General features: G+C 39.3%; 1 protein-coding gene across 1 annotated transcript in view; it reads right to left on the bottom strand.

Moving 5' to 3' along the window:
- PLCB1 (phospholipase C beta 1) overlaps window positions 1-18,627 on the bottom strand; it is a 508,980-nt gene that overhangs the window by 169,327 nt on the left and 321,026 nt on the right. Inside the window, exons 5-7 of the mRNA XM_070956289.1 lie at window positions 15,811-15,890; window positions 11,130-11,183; window positions 6,219-6,294 (exon numbers count right to left, since the gene is read on the bottom strand). Of these exons, the coding sequence (XP_070812390.1) occupies window positions 6,219-6,294; window positions 11,130-11,183; window positions 15,811-15,890 (210 nt within the window). The remainder of the gene's footprint in view (window positions 1-6,218; window positions 6,295-11,129; window positions 11,184-15,810; window positions 15,891-18,627) is intronic.

Here is an 18,627-nt window from a genome sequence, read left to right as displayed (position 1 = left end):
TCGTTTATACTTGTGATGAGGGTGGGAAGTTGCTTTCTTAAAAGGCGATTTTTTTTTTTGGCATTCTTTTTCTTTTTTCTTTCATCAGTTATTGTTTTTTATATAAAAATCTTAATAAAGTTATTTTTAAAAAGACCGAGCAGCTTCCATATCTCTACGGTCCAAATGCTATTCTGATCTGCTTAGACCAGAAATATATTAATTATTAATGGATGTTTTATTTCCTCTCTGGGTTTTTATCTGCCACCAGATAGTGAACTCCCTTCTTATTTTTACCATATACTTCCTGCCAATTAACTGTTGTTGTACTGTTTTTATTTCCAAATATTGCTCTAAAGAAATTTTCTCAACTATCAAAGTAGTTTGAAAAGATCATCAATCTGAATGAAAGTGAACTGAAATTGAAAACCAATTACACTAAACATTCCAGTGCCAATCAAGAGATATTTTCTGACAACTATAAATCTTTAGCCATTATTGGTCAATCACAAATCTTTTCCATATAAATCTAGGCAATTTGAAATGAATCTGTTTACTTTTTAATAGAAATGCAGTATTTTCCATCTATAACTTTCATTTTTGATGGCTAATAACTATAGTTTTTAATATTTAGCATTTTAAAAAGGAATTTTGGCATGTCTCCTTTTGGAGAAACACTACATTAAATTTCTGTTATCTTATTTCTGTTATTTCCCATAATAACTGAAAAAAATAATTTCATTTAAATATTTGTGTTAAAATTATTTTCTATAATAGTGAACCAGATTGCATTTAGTTAATTGGAGGCTACAGATGTCCCCAAAACCAATAAAATCCTTTCAAAAGTCTAACAAAAAAACCCTTCATACTTGTTGTGGCCCGTCAGCTGCCAGCAGAGCTAGCTGCAGAATCAGAAAAGGAGAAGGTTGAGGGAGAGCCTGGGCCAGCTTCAAACCCTTTGGAAGGCTCTGATAAGGAAACTGCATCAAACAGGCAGAGCCGGGGCCTTCTGTCCTCCCCCAGATGGAGAGGCAGCTATCTTCGGGGCCTGAGCTGAGTGAGGGGGAGGAACAGATGGGGCCCATCCCAGATGCGCTTATGCGTAGAGAAGAAAGGAGAGGAGAGCAAAGGAAAGCAATAAGATGGCTCTCAGGGAAAAGCAGATGTAGATGCTAGCCAGTCCCTCACTAGCTGGGAAATAAATAGTAGGGGTTTGGGAGTGGCTGGTTGTCACAGACAACCATTCATTTTCTAATATACAGCAAGCAACCCAGATTCCTTGGCCAGAACCAGGTTTGTTGGGATAATTACATTTGGTTTTTGTTAATTCATGTGAATAAAAGACTGTTCCTGCCCTGCTTTGAAAAGAGGTTTGTTTTACTCATGAGTAAGAGCCTCACCATTACTTGCGAAAGCTGGGTCAGAACAAAACTATGCATCTTTTTGTTTCACTTTTATTTGGTAAAGATATTAACCAGTTGTGGATTTTTAAAATATTTTCATGTTATTCTCTTCTTAAAATAAATTCTAATTTTCAACTACTTTCCAACAGTATTTATAACATGCACTGGATTTCTTTCATTACATTTTGCTGAAAATTAAAGTTATGCTATTCACAAAATCTCCTAGCCCAATCCTAACTCTGCAACAGGGGTGGGTTCTACTTACCTTTACTACCGGTTTGCAACGGGGCCACACATGTGCGCACACTTCTGTGCATGCGCAGAAGCTTCCTGATGACGTTGGGGTTGGTGGGCGGAGGCGCCCATCAGTTTTACTCCTTGTTCTTGTGAACTGGGGGCAACCCACCACTGCTCTGAAACTAGTACAACTAGTCTTGCGGAAGTCAACCCTACTTGTTTTCTAAGGGGCAGGGCTCTAAGGTAAGGGCTCTAAAATGCATGCCTCATTCTGATGTAAAGCACGGTGAATGGCACATATATTGTGGCCACTAGCAAAAGCATAACCAGTCAACCACTGCCATGAGATCACAAAGGGAAAGGGACTGAACAGAAATGGTATTTGATGACAGAGTTCTGCAGGATAAAAGTACTGTACATGCATTTTGAAAAAAAAAATATTGTTCAAAGAATGTATAAGCACTGCATTATACAACTTCTCATATCTCCAATAGCAACCTAATCGCTTTTACACATTGTCCCTTATTTACCTAGGCTCTTTTCAACTATTTTTATGCCTTACTTAGCAGCTATTAAATTAGTCGTTCACTATCACAACCATTTAGCATTTAGTAATTGGGATCGTGCTTGAGTAAGTTATTTTCTTTTTTCTTTTTTGTAAAATTACAAAAAAATGTTGTAATTTTAGCTCTTTTAAGTATATTAGGTCTTCTTCTGTAAGTTAGTGTGTACACCCTTGTATTATTTACTCATTCAAAACTTTTAACCTTATTCTCAAGCTCTGTAACTTCTTGTCACCGAATTGTGTTTAAACTTGGCGTGGCCAAAATGATTTATTTCATTTCATTTTGAAGAACTTAACTGCAGTACCTGGCTGTGAAAAATAAAACTGAGCATTTACCTAAAAAACTCTAAAAAAAACAAAAACAAAACAAAAAAAACCCTTCTCACCTTAAATTTCTCTGCTGAAATAAGCAACATGCACCAAACCTGTGCCTCTTTCTGGGTTCAGACAAATCTTTATTTTTTCCCCCTGCTATACCAATACAAAAGCTGGATACTTCAATCTATAGACATCTGATTGCAAAATTAAGATGTCATGCCATCATCATTACTTTTGATGGGAATGTTTGGATTTATATACCAACTAATCTCCAAGAGTGTAAGTGGTTTATGCACAGGTATTCTTTCATTTTAGCTATATAAATGCCTTGTGTAGAAGACTGGTCAGAAACAGACCACTCATTTCATTGGTATGCGTTGTCATTAGAATCTTATATATATAGTTTTTAAAAAAATTAAGCTTTTAGAATGAACTTTAATGGATTTTTTTAAAATTCTACCTTTCTTTCATATATAACTCATGGTTGTTACCATGAGTTATATATACCAATATTTCTTCCCACTCCTATTTTCCCCATAACAACAAACATGTGAAGTTTGTTGAGAGTGACTGGCCTAACTGGTTTTCTTGCCTAAGATGGGACTAGAACTCGCAGTCTCTTGGTTTCTAGGACAACTTAACCATTACACCAAACATGTTTCCAATTTAGCTAATTATGTTACATTATTGTTGTGCAATTTGTTGTTCAACTCTTTTGTTCTGATCAATGATGAAATAAATCATTGTACTTATTTATTTGTCCTATAGGTTTGTATGGGAGGGAACAATTGAACTGGGTCTCCCAAACCTAATCTATTTTCTTAACTAGATGATAACCAGTGATAGAACAGAGAACTGGACCAAAAGAGATTTCATGAGAGTAGCTGATTGCTCTTCCACACACTGAGAATAATGCAACCACAGTGGCAGCAGGAAAAGGTCAGGCAAAGATGAGATTGCCTACAGAAATTGCTTGCTTTTTCTCTTCCCCCACCCGTTTCACAGAGAAGAAAGAGAGAGAAAAAGATTTCAAGAGAGCACTGTAAACTGTTTGTGTAGCATGCCAATGGATCCCAGCCTCAGACTGCCAGTTTGACATTGCTTTTGATGTATAGAAAAGCTAATAGATTACTCTCTTGAAATCCCTCTCTCTCTTCAATTTTGCTGCTCTCTTACTGTAGTGAAATCCCTTCCTCTCCAGTATCTCTGCTCTGCAGGGGACGGGGGAGAAGAAACTACAGGTCAGGCATAAAAGTTGTACTGCCTATAATGGCAATCACGTGATTGAGGTATGCTGTGGAGGCAGTAAATGAGCTGTAAAGTTTTTTTCAGCACCACTGTAATTTCAAATGGTTGCTGAATGAATGGTCAGTAAAATGAGGATGACATGGTACACACTCCAAATTAAAAATACACATTCTGCTTCTAAGGTCTGAATGTTAGCAATGATTACAGTCCATTGTGAATGAAGGATGTGAACCATATAATATTTAGCTTTTTGCACTAAGTAATATATTTTAATGGGTTTCTGATTCACAATTTTTACTCTATTTCTCTAGGACATTCAACAGTTCATTCTTCGGGAGAGTCACTGACAAATCTTTGCTGTAATACACTATGTAATACACTACATTATCAGAAATGTAAAAAGTATCATGAAAGATAACAAAAGTAATTAAACTGATGCAAAATTATAGAGTGGATGGGTAAACAATCTTTGCTCATAGGAAGCTACACCTGAAATGTCAAAGTAAACACAAAAGGTTTTTTTGAAATATACAAAAATGTAGCAAACATAGGTCTGGTTTGCTTGAATACTGCTGTGTTGAGAGAAATACTAAGATAGAAAAGCTAGAGCCATTTATTTCTTTGCTTTGTACAACCTACCAAGGTAATAAGAGCTGGCTAGATAAAAGATACTGTTGTCAACTTTCTTCTGGGTTTTTGTTTTTTAAAGATAGGGCCTTTTCCCCCACAACATCCTAGTGACTGGAAAAATTCCCAGGAGCCAGTAGAAAGATCAAGTGATGTTTCACATTTGCTTCCCCTCTTAAGATATCTGCATTTCATATTGGGCTGACTTTCAAGAATAACCCAAAAACTTCAGCTGTGAAGCTTTCAATAGGAAGAGGGAGAAAAATACACATTCCATCACTTGATAAATAACTTCATTGGCCATCCAAAATGGGCAGAATGTTGATTTTGAATGAACAAGCTAGAGGCCGTCTTGAACTAGAGTATCTGGAATACCACTTCCTCTCTCAACATTGCTGGTTTGATATTAAATGTGCCCAACTTCAGCTTTGTAGCTTGTGGGTGCCAACAGTCAACCTACTAGGTAGACCAGAATAGAAAATCAACTCTACTGGAAGACTAAAGCTATATCTTATTGAGATAGGCTATAATAACAGAAGCTTGCCAGCCTGATTGTGCTGTAACTCCTCCCCAAATTTATCCCAATGAATCAGAGGGAGCCTGCCTGAATTGCTTCTGAATATTATCTTATTTCCCAGGACATAATCTTCAGCCCTCTTTGCTTATGTAACAGTTCTTGCATATTTCTGTCATGGTAATTTCCCTTCCTCTTTATACTGTTAAAGCTGCATAATATTTTTCTTGCTGGTGCCTTTTTTTTTATTTTTTTTGGTAGAATTCTTAACATCCCATATGCATTTTTGTGGCATGTAGGAGGAAAGCTTACTAATCAGATAATCCTCAGTGTCTCTCCCCATCAAAAGGAATCAATGTTGCCTGCAGGAAGAGACTGATGAGACATTTTTCCATATTGAATGCTTTTGTCTACTGTCAGCACAGATCAGGATGTACTTGAAGGTATTAATTAAATAACTTTATATTTTTCTCCTTCCACAAAGATAAATTCCACATTAATTAAACCAAAAGTTGGCAACGTATCCTTTATCCTCACACTTCTGCTCCCCAGGCTCTTTCAATTCCACCCACCCAGGAGTTTCTTCAACTCTTGTTTGGCTATCAGTAATCAGGGTTTATTTTCCTAAGCACTTATTACAAATTCTGTTTCTGTACAGGTTTTCTCTGGCAAAGATAAATTTTTTATCATTTTTTTTTTTTTTGGTTTCTACTGTTTAACTTTAACGTCTAAAGATTCACATTGCATTTTTACTTAATTGGTATTTTATAATGTAGTCCTTAAAAAGTTTTGTCAACCAACCTAATTGGAAAGATAGTGGATACATAATTTCAAATTCAAGATTTCACTCTTCAAAATGTGTAGGAGAGGAAGTGCCACTGAGAACCATTCTTAGAGCATTTCTTCCTTAAGATTCAAATCAAAAACTTTAGGTTGTTTGGAGGAAACGTATGACATGACATTCTCTTGCCCTGTTGGAATTTGACAAAATGCTGAATATATTTCTCCAAAACATCTAAATCCCTATTGAGGCTCTGACATATTTTTCTTTTTCCTACCCCAGTGCTGCTCGCTAAAACAGCAGCAAATATCTTTCAGTAAATAAGCCAGCTAAGGGTAGATACAGCAAATTTGCCAAGTTGGAATCCTATTAGAATGCTGAACAATAGGATGTACCCAGAGACAAGCATACAAACTCGGTGCATGAAAAATTCTAGAACTGACACACACTAGAACTAACATCAGAGTACCTGGATTGTATGGCTGGAATGGAAGCAGAGGCCAACGTTTCTTATTAAAATCAGGCAAAAAAAGTTTCAATACTTACTCTAGCAGATGGAAGATTACAAGCTTCCAATGCAGTCTCAACACGCTTTCTGTCAGAGGAGAATAAGCGATAAATACTGCAAAATAGAAAAAAAGAGAAATACTCTTCAATAATCCCTCATACATTCTTGGTTTGCTAGTATCACACTGTCTAAAAGATTGCTTCTTTCTTTCTTTCTTTCTTTCTTTCTTTCTTTCTTTCTTTCTTTCTTTCTTTCTTTCTTTCTTTCTTTCCTTCCTTCCTTCCTTCCTTCCTTCCTTCCTTCCTTCCTTCCTTCCTTCCTTCCTTCCTTCCTTTTCTTTTGAATTTCTGTACTTGGCTGCCTCTATATTCATATACCGTATTTTCCGGTGTATAAGACGACTGGGCGTATAAAACAACCCCCGAATTTTCCTGTTAAAATATAGGGTTTGGGCTATACTCACCATATAAGACTACCCCTCTTCCAACGCACACCAAATAAAAATTAAAAAAACCATCAACTGGCTCACCCACAATGTAAAAGCAGCTGTGCTAGACCCAAAATGGCCCCTGAAACAAGCATGAACCTCACACAGTCACAAAAAGCCCCAAAACCCAACTTTCACACTTCACACACACAAAATTCCACATACAGCTTTGTGAGATTTTGTGTGTTTGTGTAGTTAGAGTGAAACACTACAAAAACACACTAAATCTCAGAAAGCTGCACAAATATTATTTTATTTTTATTTTTATATGAAAGCTAAATTTAAAACTTCCTAAACTTTAAATGGCTAGGTCTAAAAAAAGAACAACTAAAAAAAACCCCAATTAATTATTTTTTTTAAAGATCCCAAAGGGGAAAAAAACTTACCCAATAGAACAGGGGTCTCCAACCTTGGCAACTTTAAGACTTGTAGACTTCAACTCCCAGAATTCCTCAGCCAGCTTTGCTTTGCTGGCTGAGGAATTCTGGGAGTTGAAGTCCACAACTCCCTGCCTGCTTGATTGCAGGCAGGGAGTTGCTTGCTGATGGAATGGATTCAGGCAAGCGAAGCAAGGCAAGCAGCTAAGGCAGTGGTTCTCAACCTTCCTAATGCTGCGACCCTTTAATACAGTTCCTCATGTTGTGGTGACCCCCAACGATAAAGTTATTCCTAAAACCATCAAAAATATGTGTTTTCCGATGGTCTTAGGCCAGAGGTCCCCAACCTTTTGGACCTCAGGGACCACCAACTTCATAATTTTAAATTTCGCGGTTCAGACAATAATGATTTTACCCAGCCAACAAAGCACACTGTACTTATATCCTTCCTCATCCATTCTTAAAAAAGAGGGGGAAAAACACTTTTAAGGTTTTACTAAAAACAGTTTCCAATTACATAGTATTGGCATAAAGCCTGGTTAAAGCAAACATGCTTAGTCATAAAGACTTGAGGCAAGCCATTCTGCTTAAGGTTTAAATTGAACTTAAGTGCATTATCCGGTATAATGCAGATTAATTCTGGCTGAAATACCATAAATTGGGCATCTTAACCATAAACCAGGGATATGAACTTTTTTTGTATGGGTGCTGAAGGCTATAGTAAGTACAACATGTTGGAGCCTGCACTGCAATAGGGGACGGAAACATATAAAAGCTTTAAAAATACAGGAAGATTAAATATTGTTACTGTTAATGTAATCATCTGGACTCCCAGTACGGGATGGGGTCCTTCAGGCACTCTCCCTCCTCTCTGTCTCTCTCTCTCTGTCTCCCACTCTTTCTCTCTCATTCTCTCTTTCTCTCTCTCTCATTTTCGCTTTCTCTCTCTCCCTCTCTTTCTTTCTCTCCCACTTTTTCTCATTCTCTTTCTCATTCTCTTTCTCTCTCCGCCTCTCTCATTCTCTCTTTCTCTCTCTCTCCCACTTTCTCTCATTCTTTCTCCACCCTTTCTCTCTCTTTCTCCCACTCTCTTTCTCTCTCTCTCCCCACTCTCTCTCTCTCATTCTGATTCTCTTTCATTTTGTCTCTCTCTCTCTCATTCTCTGATTCTTTTATTCTCTCTCTTTCATTCTCTGTCTCTTTCTGTCTCTCATTCTCTCTCTCACTCTCTCTGATTCTCTCTGTCTCTTTCTCTCATTCTCTTTCATTCTGTCTTTCTCTCTCTGTTTCATTATTTGTCTATTTCTCTCTCTGTCTCATTCTGATTCTCTCTCTCTCATTCTCTCTTTCATTCTTTGTCTCTTTCTCTCTCTGTCTCATTCTGATTCTCTCTCTCTCTCATTCTCTCTCTCATCTCAATGGCCAGCCAGTGTCTTGGGGGTGAGAGGAAGTCAAGCATCTCCCTGAGAGACTGAGGGCCGGAAGAAGTATGGGAGCGAAGCACTACTTGAACTTGTGCAGCATGAGCATTCGCCTTGGTATATTTGCGCCAGCCGATGGCCAAGGCAGCCCTCATCTCTCTGCTGAAAGTGCAGCATCAGGATTCTGCCTTGGTATATTTGCGGCGCAAGGCAGCCTTCGTTTCCTGATGCTTGGGACTCAGAGTGGTAAATGGTGACTGGTCCGGGGAGCAGCTGGATTTTGCTCTCCATTGCGGACGCCAGATCAGCCCCCTGCAAGATCTCATCTTTCGAGGAGCGCTCCCTGAAGTGGCACTGGAAACGTTGGTCGGGCTCCTCCAGAGACGAGAGCTTGCAGGGGGCCGATCTGGTGTCTGCAATGGAAAGCAAAATCCAGCTTTTTCACTGGAAAAAGTGAAACTCCGCGCAGCAACCAGCTGAGTCCAGCATTGAGCGGCATGCAGCCTTGACGAGATCGGCACAGCTTCCTGAATCTGAGTTGCTGGCGCTGACTGATGATTCTACGGGAGCGCCGACAACATTGAGAGGAAGCTGTGCCAATCTAGTCAAGGCTGCATGCTGCTGAATGCTGGAACCAGCTGGTTGCTGAGCAGAGCTTCTCCCAGGCATCCAGGGGGATATTACCGATGCTCCGACTTCCCCAGCTGACCCCCACTGATGGCGAGCCCCACCGGTCTGGGGAAGTCGGAGCGTCGGTAATATCCCCCTGGATGCCTGGGGGAAGCTCCGCTCAGCAACCAGCTGGTTCCAGCGTTCAGCAGCATGCAGCCTTGCCTAGATTGCCACAGCTTCCCGAATCTGAGTTGCTGATGCTGACTGATGACGCGACGGGAGCGCCGACAACATTGAGGGGAAGCTGTGCCGATCTAGTCAAGGCTGCATGCTGCTGAATGCTGGAACCAGCTGGTTGCTGAGCGGAGCTTCCCCCAGGCATCCAGGGGGATATTACTGATGCTCCGACTTCCCCAGCTGACCCCCACTGATGGCGAGCCCCACCGGTCTGGGGAAGCCGGAGCGTCGGTAATATCCCCCTGGATGCCTGGGGGAAGCTCCGCGCAGCAACCAGCTGGTTCCAGCATTCAGCAGCATGCAGCCTTGAGATCGGCATAGCTTCCCCTCAATGTTGTCGGCGCTCCCGTAGCGTCATCGGTCAGCACCAGCAACTCAGATTTGGGTACCCGGCGTATAAGACGACCCCTGACTTTTGAGATGATTTTCCTGTGTTAAAAAGTCGTCTTATACGCCGGAAAATACGGTACTCAGTGGCATCTAAATTTATCAGAGAATATCATTTCTCTCCATCTAACTTTAGAACCAATTCAGACATTACAGAAAAAAATCAGATACCCTGCATTATTTTGGACCAGGTGACACAAGCAATGTTAAGTCTCTGATGCTTACGATGCACAATTTTTCAAACCGAGTTTTATATATTAGTAAGATACATTTTGGATGTAGGTAGATGGGTGGATGATCCTGTTAGAATGAACTTGCTAAGAGATAATTATTGCCCTTTCAGTTCTGCATATATCACTGTGCACATTCCCTTCCCAAACAAGCTCAAATAATATTCTAGAACTGGGTTGGAGACCCAGCTGATATTTGTGAAGCACAGCTCCTTCCATCACTTGCTTTTGAACCATGTTGATGGAACCTGGGGTTCAGCAATACCTAATTTCCATCCCTATCCTAAAGGCCAAAATGGCTGATATCGATCTATGGTCTACACAGTGCTTTCACATTCATATCTGCCACCGAAATACTAATCTAGGAAACTACTGGGCTGTCATTAGCAAATAAACTGAAAGGCCTTGCACATTTGATCTGTTCAAAATAAATCTGATTCACTCTTCAACTTTATTTTTATGCATTTCTGGCAAGGTTTTTTCCAATTCTTCATTTCTGAAACAAAGATTTTGCTCCCACTGTGGTGATTAATTTAATTCTGAGCTGTACCCTCCTACACTACAATTGGATAACCTATATGACTTGCCAGAGGCATTATGTTGCCTAAAGTAAAGGATTAAATGCTCCCCATTCCTTCTATTCCACATAGGGAACATCAATCAACAAATAGTTGACCATACGTCTACATTGGTTATGTCATAATGTATTTAGTTGCACTTATGGGTAATGGGCTAATTAATATTGCATTTCAGACTAGCTATATGAGAAACATGGCTCTTCAGTCTGACATCTTGCCATGTATTTTGATCTCTCACAGCAATTATTCTGGTTCAATGTATGTTTATCCCTTGGGAAGCTTCATACAACTGAATGCCCTTGTGTACTTATATTTCTTTTACACAACAAAAGTTTTCAGTAATGCCTTTTTTGTCACATGCTAACTATGTTGGCATGTCTGTGTGTGGTTTGCAGAAGAGGAGAGTGAATTATTTTGTATATGGTAAAACAACCAAAGACACCCCCTTCCCTCATTTACAATCTGAAATGGTATAATCCAGACACAGCTAGACCATCATAAAGTGAAAAGCACTGCACAATAATGAAATTTCATGGCATGCTTCTATTTTTAAATGGTGCCTAGAAAGTGAGTTTCATAATACTGTAGAACATGCAATGACACAATGGAACCCAACTTACTTCTTCAAAGGGATACGCCCATCTGTAGTGACTTGCAATTTAAGTTTTGTGTACCTAAGGAACAAAATAATGTGCTGGTGAGAAATTATTTACAATCACAATATTAGAACTTGCTTTATCTATTGTTTACCATAAAAAAAACTTGCACTTTGTTCTATTGAAGAAAATTGTAATCTCACCCAAACTGTTTCCAAGAAAAGCTTAATGCATCTAAACATCAAGAAAATGATCTTTACCTGTAATGACATTTCTAAGTGCACCTTCTCAGGGAATAATCGAGTCCCCCCAGTGTTTAAAACAAAAACAGAATTTTGTTCAAATTGGTTTGTTTTACACTATTTTTACATGTTTCTATTATACATATATGAATTCTGTATTGTACAGAATACAAATCTGTACTCTGTTCATTAAAAAGACAGGTCATGGATATGGGAAACTGGAAAACTTCACTAAGCAGAGATTGTGCACTAGAGTAAATGCAGGTTGAAGTGCTGACAGAATCCTTCAGTGGACAGATGGACTTGATGATCTTTTAGGTGAGTTCCAAGCTCTTGCATTCAAGCTGCTTATGGCACATTTCTATTCAAACAGTTCACTCTTATCAGGGTGGCTTTTGGACCTGCTATAGCCATGTAAAAAAGTCATTTCTCTTTCAGAAGTAGGAATGTAGGGTAAAAACAGAGGGACAGGTTCAACTGCTTAATTGGAAATAAATGTAAATAACATATGGCACCGTGAAGTTTTTGAAGGGATACTTTACTTAAACAGAACAGGCCTATTAATGTTCACCAGATGCCTTCTATATGTATTCATGTATGTATGCATGCAAGTATTCAATTTTTATAGCCATGCATCTCAGTCAATGACTGGGCTTACAATTAAAAAAAAAAAAACATATTACTATCAAAATACTAAAACATTTTGAAATAGTAGAAACAATAGAAATGGCCAAAATAAATATACATAGCAGTTGAGATACTTGGCCAGTTAGCAATATAGCTAGGAAACGGAGCCCTTAACACATTCAGCACCCCAGGCACGGGAACACAGCCAGAGTTTTAAGGTCTTATGAAAGGCTAACAGGGTTGGGGCCATTCTGATCTCTGAAGAGCAGGGACCACTGTGGACTAAATCTGTGTTCTAGTCACAGCCGACACTCTATGGCTGATGGGATCTGCCCATTCTGCTGAATCTGTGTGTAGTGCATCCAGAAGGTAAACTGCCTAGTAAGTATTGGTGAATAATCGGTAGGAGACAAGTATGTCTGCAGTGCTTACCACAATAACCACTTGGCTGGGTACCACACTGCACGATAGAGCTGCCTTGCCTAAAGCTCCCTCTGCACTGACCAAAGTTGTTGTAGGCAGGCTAACTCTACTTCATTTTGTAGACAATCCCAAAGCCACCCAGTTTGAAAGCACTTTAGCCAGTAATGAAAGAGGGGATTGATAAGAGCCTTTTCTCGAAGCACTGATCTGAAGTGGTTGAGGCCCTGCAGATTGCTTCAATTAAATCAAATGGCCTCTTTGCTTTCCCAGATCCAATGACGCCATCTCCACTGCCCCAAAATACTCCCTTGAAATGAATCTACATTGTTTCACAAAAGCTTATTACTGTATACACTCGTGGATAAGCCTATCCATGGATAAACTGAACCCAGTTTTGGGGATGTATTTGAGGATCTAAAATTCTTGGCTTATCTGTGAGTATATGATATACAACAGCTACCTTATACATAATGAATCAAGCTATCAGGAGTTGCAGAAATGATGGGAAGAGAAAGGTGATACTATGCTTCCAATGTTTTTCACTAGTTTTACCCTCTGAAGTTAAGAAGCTGGCTTGGGAGTGAGAAAAAAAAAGGGAAAATGAAAATAGCTGTAGGCAGGATTAAACCCTTCTGCTGAAAAATTTCAACCGCCCTTTTCTCCACATTCACTTAATCTTCAAGCAAATCCTTTTCTTATTGGAAAATCCTATCCCTTGTCTATTCTCCTGTGATATAAACAGGTTAGACATTACGACTTATTAAATTATAAATATAATATTTATAATTTTGGTTTAAAGAAAACATTATTATTATTCCAGTTAATTCATCAGACAGTTTGAGAAATCTTGGCAATGCAGTTCATCTGTACTTCTTTAGTGGAACCTAAATCTGAATATCAACGATTTCATTCTTTGCATTACTCTAATCCAGTAGATTTTTCAAAAAGGATTCATCTACAGCAGCAGTCCCCAACTTTTGTTGGGTGGGGGGAACCGGGTTGCAGGAGCAACGGGCCAGCGCACAAGCACACGCAACTCAACTTGTACAACCACGTGCAGATGTGGACCAGTGGTGGGTTTCAAAATTTTTTACTACTGGTTCTGTGGATGTGGCTTGGTGGGCGTGGTATGGCTTGGTGGGCATGGCAAAGGAAGGATACTGCAAAATCCCCATTCCTTCCCCACTCCTGGGGGAAGGATATTGCAAAATCTCCATTCCCACCCCACTCTGGGGCAAACCAGTGGTGGTATTTGCCAGTTCTCTGAATTACTCAAAATTTCCACTACAGGTTCTCAGGAACTGGTCAGAACCTGCTGAAACCCACCTCTGACGTGGACGGGTGCTAGCCTGCCGCTCACACAAATCAAATTGTGCACACATGCATGCACGCCAGCATGCTGCTCATGGGACCCAGTTAAAAATTGGCCACAGCCCAGTAGTGGGCTGCAGCCCGGGAGTTGAGGACTTCTCATCTACAGTGCAGGAAATATCCATATGGAACATGTGGTGTGTGAAGAGCTGTTAATTCTTGGGGAACTCTTTTATTCATTTGGCTCTGAAAGCATTGTGAAAGAGAACACACCTTTCTGTGCATTACATTTTCTACCGAAAAACAGCATTTTTTTAAAAATGTCACCAGGATTTCATTACATATGCTTGTGTGTAACATGTAGTTTAAATATATCTCCGTTTATTCTTGCTCAGTCATCTGCATGACTGTAGATAAACTTGGGTATATTTAGGCGTTTCCTCTTTAAGCTGAAAAAAAATGCCAACTATTTTTGCCCCAGGATGTTGTCATCAACACCACCCTTTGTGCTTTTGTTTCAAAGCCTTCTGGATCAACACATCGTGCCTACAGACTTCACAGGAACAGATTTACAGTTATTTGCTTCTGAGGGCAAAGGAACAGGCAATTAAGAAAGGGAGGGGGAAATTTGTAGCCTTTTATTGTTCAGCTAATACCCTGTTTCCCCAAAAATAAGACATCCCCTGATAATAAGCCCAATCGGGCTTTTGAGCGCATGGCAATAAGGCCAAGCACTTATTTCAGGGCTCAAAAAAATATAAGACAGGGTCTTATTTTCAGGGAAACATGGTAATAGATAGCACATCATAAGGAGATAAGCCTGTCATTTGTTGTTTATAACCTTAAGCAGCAGTATCAGGAATCCAGATCTGTCAATTTTCAACTAGCCAATCGATAAGAAAATAAATATAGTTTTAGAACTGGCCACTATTATTTATGCTATGTTGACCAGCAGGTTTAAGGTAATGCATACTAAATATTGTTACCGCTCCAGATCCATTGAAGGGAAGATTCAAATGATTTTTTTCCAGAATTCTACTGGGATTCAAATCTGGATCTATCCAGGGAACTGCCAGAATCAATCTCCGGAGGAAAAAGTTGGGTGGTGGTAGTGGAGGATGGAGATTGCTCCTGTAGTTCCATGCTGAAAAGTCTTTTATATCTTTCTTAGATATAAGAAAGATATATAAGCTAGTGGTAGTCACATGTTCATTCCAGGACATACTGAAAAAGGAGCCCCAACATTCTAACAGAGCGGTGTATAACTTTAAGTGGATAAGATTTTCATTTTTTATAAAAAAGACTAGATCCCCCTGCTGTCTTATAAAAATTATAAAGTAAGTGCCATATCCATCTGCTCCCAGTCAAATCTGGAGAAGTTGTCTGATCACGAATCTACTGCTAAAAAATAGAACAGACTCGGTGTCTTACGAATCCCTACTGCTGAAGGATTCAAGCCGATTGTTTAAAGAACTTAGTTCATGTTCCTACTCTAACTTTTAGTAGAACATCTCTCAAGGTTCTCAGGCGATTTCTCAGGATGTTGCCGATTTCCTTCTTTACTCGTGAAGTGCCAAATGTATCCACAGAGATCCTTCCTGAATAATAGAGCTTTCTGCCACGTAACCATAAATAAGGATGAAAAGATTCTCCTCCCCATGCATAAGCTAAATGACAAAATTGTGGGCTTCTGCATCCAAATACTTCACAATCAGGAATACATATCTTGATTATGAACTATATTTTTGGGCCACAAACATGAATTAGAGAGTTGCTTAGCACACTATCTGCTGCTGTGATTCCTCTTGTATATTCATTACTAGAATAGGAAGTGTATTACATAAAGTATTAAGATGGTGCTAACAAAGGCTCAGACTACACCTATTTGAGTCATCATGGCTGAGGTTCTTAGTTCTCTTTCTAAAAAGACGTTCAGTTTGCTATCTCAGTGAGAAAGGAGGAAAAAGCATGTTTAGAGAGGCAGTAATCCATCATCATGAAAACAATTGGTAGCAATAATTCTTTCAAAAAAAAAAAAAAAGGGAAGCTGACACATAAGAAACTGAAGCAACTTCCCGCACAATAAGGATTTTGGTACTTACGCTTTTTCCAGAAAAGCATCCCTGGACATGTTCTGTGCCAACAGGTTTGTTGCCAGACTGAAGATTTCTTCTGACCATTCCTAAACAGAAAAGAAAAATAGAAGAAAAAAGAAATTCTGTTTAGATTCATCCAGAGGAACTTTTCTTCAAGGTTCTCTTTGAATAGTGACACCAGGGTTAAACCTTCCCTTAAGAAAACAATCAAGGTTGGTAGAAAGGTGTAACAAACAAGCAGAAATGGACAGGTTTATGGACAGGTATGAAACAGAATGGGGTAGAAAGCATGGCGACTGGGATTGTTGTGTTAACGGAGAGAATCAAACAAGAATGAATAAGAAGAAGGACAATCCCATTACTAACAATATCATCATACAGTTTTGGACATACAGATAATCCTCCACCTATAACCACAATTGGGCCCAGAATCTCAGTCACTGATGAAATGGTCATTAAGTGAGATGCCACCTGACCACTTTGCTCAAAAGCCACAATCTTGGCTCTCCCAGTTGCAGTTATTAAGCAACCGTGTGCATCATTCATCAGAATGTCAGGAAGAGGGCCCAGGCCTCCATAATCTGGTTGGCAGAGAGAAGGCTCAGGCCTCCCAACACAACCGCTCAGGTCCTCTCCCTGCCTGACCGGAGAGAGAAATCACAATAACCTAGTATTTGCTAGCATTTTCAAACATTTGAGGTTCATTTCTCCAGGGTACTGAGGGGCAGACCACAAATCTGGCAAAACACTGGTGAACGCTATTGTTCTGGAAGGCTCAAAACGTTAGCAAATGTCAGAATTTTCCCCTTACCCATCAGTGTCCTGAGCCTTTCAGAACAGTGGCATTTGCTAGCATTTTCCCCTCCCCCTCTGGAAGTTGAGGAATACTTGTTTCAAATACTATTTTACACACTTACAACAAAACCATAAGGAAGATTTGTATTATTGTCTCAACTGTGTAAGTTTATGGCAGAGGTAATACTTAAATTTGAGACTTTGAGGCTCAGTTTTTGACTCTCTATATTTTTTCTTCTACCATTCCGTCATGTCCAATTCTCAGAAAGTGTCTGGACAAGGCCCTGCAGTTTTCTTGGCAAGAATTTTCAGAAGTGATTTGCCACTGTCTCCTTCCTAGGGTTGCGAGAAACTGACTGCAGGTATTGTTCAACATATAGCCACAACTGGGACTGGATTTTCACTTCACTAATCAATGTGGTCATTAAAGGAATCTTCATGTGACCAGATCTGATTTCATGACTATTTTTACAGAGGGCATTAATGACGCAGTTGTTAAGCAAATCCACTCTCCCCAATTAACTTTGCTTGTTGGAAGCCTACTGGGAAGTTCGCAAATTGCAATCATGTGATTGCAGGACACTGTATCCATCATAAATGTGAGCTGATTAACAAGCATCCAAATTGCAATCACATGGACTGCTGGGGTGATATGATGGTTGTAACTTTGATGAGGATGGTAAGGCCCTCATAACCTGAAATTGTCATTAAATAAATAGACGTAAATTGAGGACTACCTGTAGCCCAAGATCACCCAGCTGGCTTTGTACCTAAGTCAGGGTTAGAACTCATAGGCCCCCAGTTTCTAGCCTGTTGCTTTAAGCACCACACCAAACTGGCTTTTACATTAGCTGTCTTTTATTAATATGCAAAAAAAGAACCATGGAGCTCAGACCTTCTTTTGGAAGGTTAATGAATAAACCTCTTGATGATAATATAACAACCTCATTTCCATTTGAGCCATATTATGTAGCAGGAAGCTGACATATTTTAATGTAGACTTTACACATGCTTTAAGGGAGAATATACATGTGCTAAAATGATTGTGGAGGTCACAGAATTCCCCATGCCAGCTGCTATTCTTTTTTCTTGATGGAATCTGATCTAATTTTTACTCTCATATTACAGTGAGAGCAACATTCGTGAGAAAGCAAAAGTATGCACAGCAGTAAATGGTGAATTAAATGCTATATGAGAAAAACAACTCCCAGCCAGGATATTTTACAAAACTGCAATTGGCCAATTTAGGGAACGGGATTCTGCTATGGATAACCGAGAACTGTGAAGATGAATTTGGACGCTATGAACTGTTGGTCACATGTCAAGTCTCACTGAAGTAGCAGCAATCACATGTTTTAATTAAAGGTTCCCACGCTCTGAAAAACACAGATGCCCAGAGCCTCTCTCCCTCCTGCATACAGCATATTCTTCTTTCATTTCTTACCCTTATTCCCACATCTATGCTGATAGCTTGGAAAATCTCCTTGTAATCCAATCTTAAAGTCTGAGGCTTATTATATGTAAGCTTTCCTGCTGTTCTCCTTCAATATTTGGTCTTTCAAATTATCTTCTTGCCAAATAACTCCCTTCCCTTCCCTGAAATTCATAATAAATTCCTATTTACAACATTTCTCTAGAAACAATGCAAGTACACTTGTCTTCAATCTCCTTGTCATAAAAACCTTCCCTTCTTAGTTCACTGTATAGTTGGCAACCACAATATTATTAGAACTACTTAAGACTGAACCCTGGTACAATACTACATAACACTTGAGAGACTTGAAAACAGATGTTTGTCCCAAAGGTGCTTTTCAAAAGGCAACTGGACTTCGTATTTTTCCTGAAAACTTTTCACTTCTCATCCAAGAAGCTTCTGAAACATTTTCTTGAAAATGTTTTATTGAGAAACGAAACATTTTCAAGAAAAAAACACAGAAAGTCCAGTTGTCTTTTGAAAAGCACTTCAAGACAACCATGACTTGGATGATTGAGAATCTCCATAGACTGTTTTGATCTTTCAGGGCAAAT

This window comes from Pituophis catenifer, unplaced genomic scaffold (genome assembly GCF_029215685.1).
Source record: "Pituophis catenifer annectens isolate HBS135680 unplaced genomic scaffold, rPitCat1.0.hap2 SCAF_1, whole genome shotgun sequence".
In the NCBI taxonomy this organism is placed as follows: Eukaryota; Metazoa; Chordata; class Lepidosauria; order Squamata; family Colubridae; genus Pituophis; species Pituophis catenifer.
This window is presented reverse-complemented; position numbering and strand designations above follow the sequence as displayed.